At 44.7% G+C, this 6,705-nt stretch overlaps 1 protein-coding gene across 1 annotated transcript; it reads right to left on the reverse strand.

The window, feature by feature from the left end:
* Positions 1-963: 963 nt before the first annotated feature.
* krt8 (keratin 8) lies at positions 964-6,406 on the reverse strand. Its single transcript, XM_004565434.5, has 8 exons — positions 5,888-6,406; positions 4,061-4,269; positions 3,366-3,426; positions 2,977-3,072; positions 2,513-2,677; positions 2,298-2,423; positions 1,949-2,213; positions 964-1,836 (listed from the first exon to the last, which is right to left on the reverse strand). Exons 1-8 carry the CDS (start codon positions 6,278-6,280, stop codon positions 1,571-1,573), a joined length of 1,581 nt encoding a protein of 526 aa, XP_004565491.3. The 5' UTR covers positions 6,281-6,406; the 3' UTR covers positions 964-1,570.
* Between the last annotated feature and the right edge of the window lie 299 nt (positions 6,407-6,705).

The following is a 6,705-nucleotide window of genomic DNA, read 5'->3' on the forward strand; positions in this document are numbered from 1 at the left end:
ATGAGAGAGAGACCACATAGAAGAGCGCAACATAGAGCCACCTCGAAGGGACAAGACTCGGCTGTCCATTTGCATCTAAAGGACAAAGGTCACTCTTTTGAGGGCGCCAATGTCAAGGACAAGGTAGAGCATCAATACGGAGCCCATGTCCCTCTTGGGGGATGCTCCCATGGGGCTTAAATCTGGGACCATTTGACCTTAGAACTGAAGAAGCTTCTCAGATGAGAAGTGAAACGTCTTCAAGCAACTAAAAAAGGGCCAGACACTTTGTAGCTTAGCCATGCTCAACAAAGACAATTTTTATACACAGTAAAAGTTCTGTGTAAAGCTTTTTAGTAAATACTGTATTCTGTTTAGTAACTGAAGTATTTATAAATCTGCAGTGTTATATTAGCTCCAGTCAGAAACTGTGCATATATGTGTATGCATACTATGTGTTTTTGTTTGACCCTTACCTTTATTCTTTTTCCCTAAAAAATATTTTTACTATTTTAAGCTATTGTGACCACATAAAGACAGGATGATGCATACTCTATGTTACAATATGATAGTAAAGCCACATAGGTGTGCACTTACATTTAAAAAAAATGTAATTACTGTCCCAGTTTATTCATGTGAGGCTCTGCATCTTCTTTTGGAATCTCTAAGGCCCACATCTAAGCCTCTAATCTGGACGTGAAGTGCTGTATTTGGATGGTATTGATTGATTGATGAATATGTGTGTGAGATGTGATGAAGGTACAGACCTCACAATAATACAAAAAAACCCGATAATCCAATGACCCCTGTGAACAAGTCCCTGGCAAGAAAGGGAAGGATGAACCTCTGGCTCATGGAGGGGCAACAATCTACTGTGACTTGTTGGGCAGTGAAACAAGGGAGACTGTTTAGACTCTACTATCACTACTATTCCTTCTAGTTTTCAGTCTGGACCACTATTTATTTAAAAAACAAAGAAACACCTTTTTACCTTCAGTAAACACATTTTTATTTGGATTGGTAGCAAAAACAGCACCTCAGGACAACAGGTTGGTGTGGGCAGCCTCCTAAGGGGTCAAACAGTTTCAGTTACAGGGCACGCACAGAGACACATGCACTACCTACTGTAGCAGGCAATTTTACGACATTTTTTGACCATGAACACTGGAGCACTGTGTCAGTACATTCACATTCCTCTGACAACACCACTGTCTATTTGATGCACCGCAAAGGCACTTTAAGCATGGAACAGCAGTTGCATAGATTTCAAGGGAGCGTGACACATCTGTGTTTTATTCCTAGCTGAAGTAGGCCCAGGTTTTATCGGACTTTTTTAAACAAACAACTATTTTTAGTACAAACTGTCAGAAAACAGACATACAAAACAAAATCCTTTGGTCCCTTTCAAATCTTTGGTAGTGTTACAATCATTTATTGCTTTGTTAAGAACATGTAAAGGCTCTGAAGAGTGGCTGGCAAGCTTTTGTTTCAGACTTGTTTATTGGGTTGGGGGTGAACTGTGACTATATAACTACCATAGAGGCAGAGAAGATCATAGCAGACAGGCAGCTACACCTCTAGACTAGACCGCTCAATCCTCAATGACTTCGGAGGACTCAGACACCACTTTGCCATCCTTGGTCTCAATCATCTTGATCACAACATTCTTCTTAGTCTGGGTGCTGTATCCACCGGCACTGCCGCTGCTGCTGCTGAAGCCACCACTACTGTATCCACCACCGTATCCACCACCGTATCCACTACCGTATCCACTACCGTATCCGCCACTGAAACCGCTGGAGTAGGTGCTCGAGTAGCTGCTCTTCATGCTGTCCATGGGGAATCCACTGTAGCTTGCTGTTGAGAGACAATACTTTAACTTAAAAATGTTCAATTAATCTGTTAAACCTGAAAACTACAAGAGAATCCAAACTACAAGTGCTGCAGGATGTCACTGAAGGGAACTTACTGCTCTGCTGGGAGATGTTGATAGCCTTGATGCCGTTTGCCAATCTGTCCTCTTCTCCCTCCAGGAGTTTTCTGTACGTGGCGATCTCAATGTCCAAAGCCAGCTTGACGTTCATTAGGTCCTGGTATTCTCTAATCTGGCGGGCCATGTCCTGTTTAGCTCTCTGCAGGGCATCTTCCAGGTCCTGGATGCGGGCCTTGGCGTCCTTCACAGCCAGCTCGCCACGCTCCTCTGCCTCAGCAATCTGGGCCTCCAGGTTGGCACGCTAACAGATGATTGATAACGGAATAAGACTTTGTCCAAACAACTGGCAGAAATTGACTAGGCTAAGTGTGGTGGCTGAAAATACCTGTCCCTTGACGGCGTCAATCTCTGACTGTAGTCTCTGGATCATGCGGTTAAGGTCTGCGATCTCTGTCTTTGTAGACCTCAAGTCATCTCCATATCTGTTGGCGGATGTCTGCATCTCCTCATACTAAATGAACATTAATAAAGCAAAATATTACAAACCCGAAAGTCTCTAATGAGAACGACCTGATAAACGTAATAGGAATCGTCTGTTACCTTGGTCTTATACCATGTCTCTGCCTCAGCACGGGTACGGTTGGCAATATCCTCATACTGTGCCTTAACCTCTGCAACAATGGCATCCATGTCCAGGTTGCGGCTGTTGTCCATCTCCACGATGACTGATGTGTCCTTGATTTGGCTCTGGAGCTCACGCAGTTCCTAGTCAAAAAGGAAAGAGAAGAAGAGGTGAAAGATTAGTCATGTAAACCCCAGGATGAAACGCTTAAAACTAACACACTCAAAGAGGTGCTGTAAGGAAATGTGCTAAAAAGATGAAAAAATCAAGATTGCTGCAAAGGCAAAACATATTCCAAAAGGATACCACAAACATCATAAGAATGCCATGACAGGGAAGATAAATGCTGATGAAAGCAGCAAGTGGTTTAGTGGTTGGAGGTTTTGAAGCCAAAAGGGAAGCAGGGAAAAAACAATGCAGTCACGCTGATTTTGTGCCGTACCTCCTCATAGATCGACCTGAGGAAGTTAATCTCATCTGTCAAACTCTCCAGCTTAGCCTCCAGCTCAACCTTATTCATGTAGGCCTCATCGACATCCTGGAAGAAAGAAAAGAAAAGCAAAACTTTTGTTAGAACACGAGGCTAATTTAAGAAAAGTTGTACCTTCTTAACATCGACTCCAACCCACCTAGGGTTAGAGTCTTTTTTTATAGAACACCCAAATGGTAAAGGTTTTAACAGAAAGACTATATGAGACTTCATTTGACATATAACATATCCTAGTTTCTGAATTTCTGTGGCTCAAACAACAGTTTACCCCCCCCCCCCCCCCCCCCCCCCCCCCCGGCCCAGCAGATGTTATGATGCTGTAAGAAAAAAACAGTGCTGACCTTCTTGATCAGGACAAAGTCATTCTCACACTCTGTGCGCTTGTTGATCTCGTCTTCATACCTGAAAGGACAAAGACAATGGTATTTATGAGGCCATTTTGAAAATCCAGAAATAACTCATTGTATTTCAGTGTTTTTAAACTAAAGTAACACTAGGTGGTGCAAGACGACCATAACTGATTGGTGAACTCCTTTGGGACATTTGCCTCACACAGTGTTTGTTGACTCTGGGCCAAGAGGTGTTGCTGATATTTCTCCCTTGGGAACCCCTCAGCTGATGTGCCCCATTTGTCTGCAGACAACTAAAGAGCGCATGCAGCACTGCTGTCCTCTGATGGAGATATGTGCACGCCAGCATGGACACAATCAAGCTTGTTTCCCTCTTGTGTAAATGCTATAGACAGGTCTGCTGACAGCCAACTCACGAGCCATGAGCTTTACCTCCACTCATACGTAATGTAATGGGTGTTTGGAACATACTTCCTGAGTGTTGTAATTCCCTCGAGTAAGTGTGACGCAAAACAACGGACAGATGTAGGGAGTAGTCTGTACAGCTCACTCAAATGTAAGGCTTCTTTTGTGCACATATTAGTTGAATGGAAACAGATGAATCCTACATAAAACATACGTATCAGAACTGCAGGACTGAAGCGGCTTATTCTTTGCCCTCACTGACCCCCTCCCTCCACACTCACTTGTTCTTGAAGTCTTCCACCAGGCCCTGCATGTTGTGCAGGTCAGCCTCCAGCTTCATCTTGTCGTTGCCTAGGCTGTCCAGCTGTCTGCGAAGGTTGGCGATGTAAGCCTCGAACATGGCGTCGATGTTGGAGCGGGTGGTGGTCTGTCCCTGCAGCAGGCTCCACTTGGTCTCCAACATTTTGTTCTGCTGCTCCAGGAAGCGGACCTGAGGTTCACAGAAAGAGGCAGAAAAGACAGGGTTATGCATCTGACTGTGTACAGTCATCTATGGATGAATATAAGCAAGCAGTAATTTTTACATTTTTGCTTGTTGTTAGACGTGAGTTATTATGAAACTTCCTTGTAAAGTATGAGCGTGCGGTCGATGGGACCCCGATGTAATAGAATAGCTTTATCTAAGGATTCAGTTACCATCAACATGGCCATCAACCTCGCCATTTGCCACCTATTGTCTTTGTTGTTCTTGTCTATGTTTTGTAAGCTGCTCTGCTGCCAGACTGGCTGTTGTGTTTTTCCAAAGGAAGGTATGCATGACATGCTCGCATCCTGACAGGAGGTAGGGGGTTGGAAAAAAGCAGTGATGGAGGAACAGCTTTAGCTGACCATTCTCCCGCATGTCTTCCTGTTTTTGTGCGACAAATAAAAAAAGGGGCGAAGCTGAGTTTTGTCGGCAGGCAGACGAAGAAAGGTCAATATTTAACCGCGTAATATGGATGTGCTGAACGGAGAGAATATGAAGCTAGATGGGGCAAAGTGAAGAGCTGTGTGGTTTGCATACTTGCATACTAAAAAGAGAAACAGTGAAAGCAGATATGTGACTCATTGGACCTTGGACCATGAGACAGTGCACTCTAAAGCTGAGGCCTAACTGCCTCCTGTTGTCTTCATTAGAGCTGGAGAGAAATCAGATAACAGAAGTGGCTCCAAATACAGCACACGAAATAAAAGACATGTGGGCGGAAGTTTGTTTGCTCGGTGTCAAAGCATGCAAAATGCACTCTAGCTTCCTTAATCATTGCTCTGGGAGTAACAGAGTCGATATGTAGCCAGTCAGCTGGCACTGGCGAGAACATGAAACCAACTGGCCTTTTTAAATATTAACCCACTCCTGAGAGCTCAGAGGACAAATACTCTACTGAGTGTCACACAAACTTTTATGTACTTCACTGCTGATTAGAAAGATAAAAACTTCATGTGCTGATACACCCGGTGGGCATTCTTTATACAGTGTGTCACTGTGAAAGACGCCATTGTCACAAAGGTAACAACAGCACTCAGTACTGACTGTATGCGTGTATTTGGCAGGGGTGGGGGCCAGCAGGGAGAGCCACACCCCAAGTAAAGGGAGGGACTATTCCCAAGGTAACTCGTATCACAAGCCCTGAGCTCTGCCCTGACACACCCTGAACTTTTTTCTTCTCTCCTCTCTCTCTCTCTTTGTCTTCGTTTCTCATTCTACACGTCTGTTTTTCATCACTATAAAAGGGCAGCCAGAGCCAAAAGATATGAGAGCCTAACCCCGAGTTGCCTTTTGCAGCATTTGTGGGAGGGAAGCAAAGAGAGGAATAAATCAAATTTCCCCATGCAGCAAAAGTGAGGAAATCAGCATTACAGAACATGTGGCGAACATATGGGTCTCCCTCTCGAATGTTGCATAACAGTGTAACAGCTCTGAAATACGTACAATACAGCATTCTTTGTTTTTAGCACACTTTGCCCAAGCTTTCAGCTTTCAGTGCAACCAAAGTAGCTCCTGCTTGAGAAGACTAAAACAGCCTGAAACTTTGAGCTACACTAATCTGACCACTACTACAAACTCTTACCTTGTCAATGAAGGAAGCAAAGCGGTTGTTGAGGGTCTTGATCTGCTCCTTCTCCTGGGTGCGGACAACTTGGATGTTGGGGTCAATCTCCAGGTTCAGGGGGGCCAGAAGGCTCTTGTTCACAGTCACAGCAGTGATGGTCTGGCCACCACCCAAACTACCACCATAGCCCAAACCCATGCCCATTGCTCCTGAGCCACCCATGCCAGAGCTCACGCTGTAGGCAGAGGACCTGGTGATGCCACCACCCACAAACTGACTAGGGGCACCATAGGAACTCCTGGCAGAGTACCTCTTGCTGGCAGAAATACCCGATCCACCATAGGAACTGCTGCTGAAGTTCCTTGGAGCAGAAGAGCTCTTGTAACTCATCGTGTTCACCCTGTAAGACATTGTGAAGTAGTTTTTCTTTTGGATGAAAAAAGTCTGGGTAGGTCAGACCAAGTGGCTCGGTAAATAAGGCAGGCAGTCAGGCAGGCCAGCAGTCGGGAGAGACCAGAGTGGATAGAAAGACGAGAATCTACTGAAGAGTTTTAAAGCTTTCCCCAGTGGGAGGGGACTTCAGTGACTTCAGGCTTTAGATGCCATTGGCTGCAAGTCTATGACAGGGAGGGCTGGGCTGTAACTTTACACTTCTATGACACACGGTCCAGTCATTCAAAACCATTACCTGCCCTTTCTACAGGCTTCTCTGGGTTGTAAGAAAAAACTTTTCTTTTTGAGGAATGTGGAGATATTTCTCTCCTCAGTCTGTCTCTTTCCTAGTAAAAGTATTCAAGCACACTACAAATAAAATGCTTTGTAGTAATAATGATTGT

The sequence above is a fragment of the Maylandia zebra genome, linkage group LG20 (assembly GCF_041146795.1).
Source record: "Maylandia zebra isolate NMK-2024a linkage group LG20, Mzebra_GT3a, whole genome shotgun sequence".
In the NCBI taxonomy this organism is placed as follows: Eukaryota; Metazoa; Chordata; class Actinopteri; order Cichliformes; family Cichlidae; genus Maylandia; species Maylandia zebra.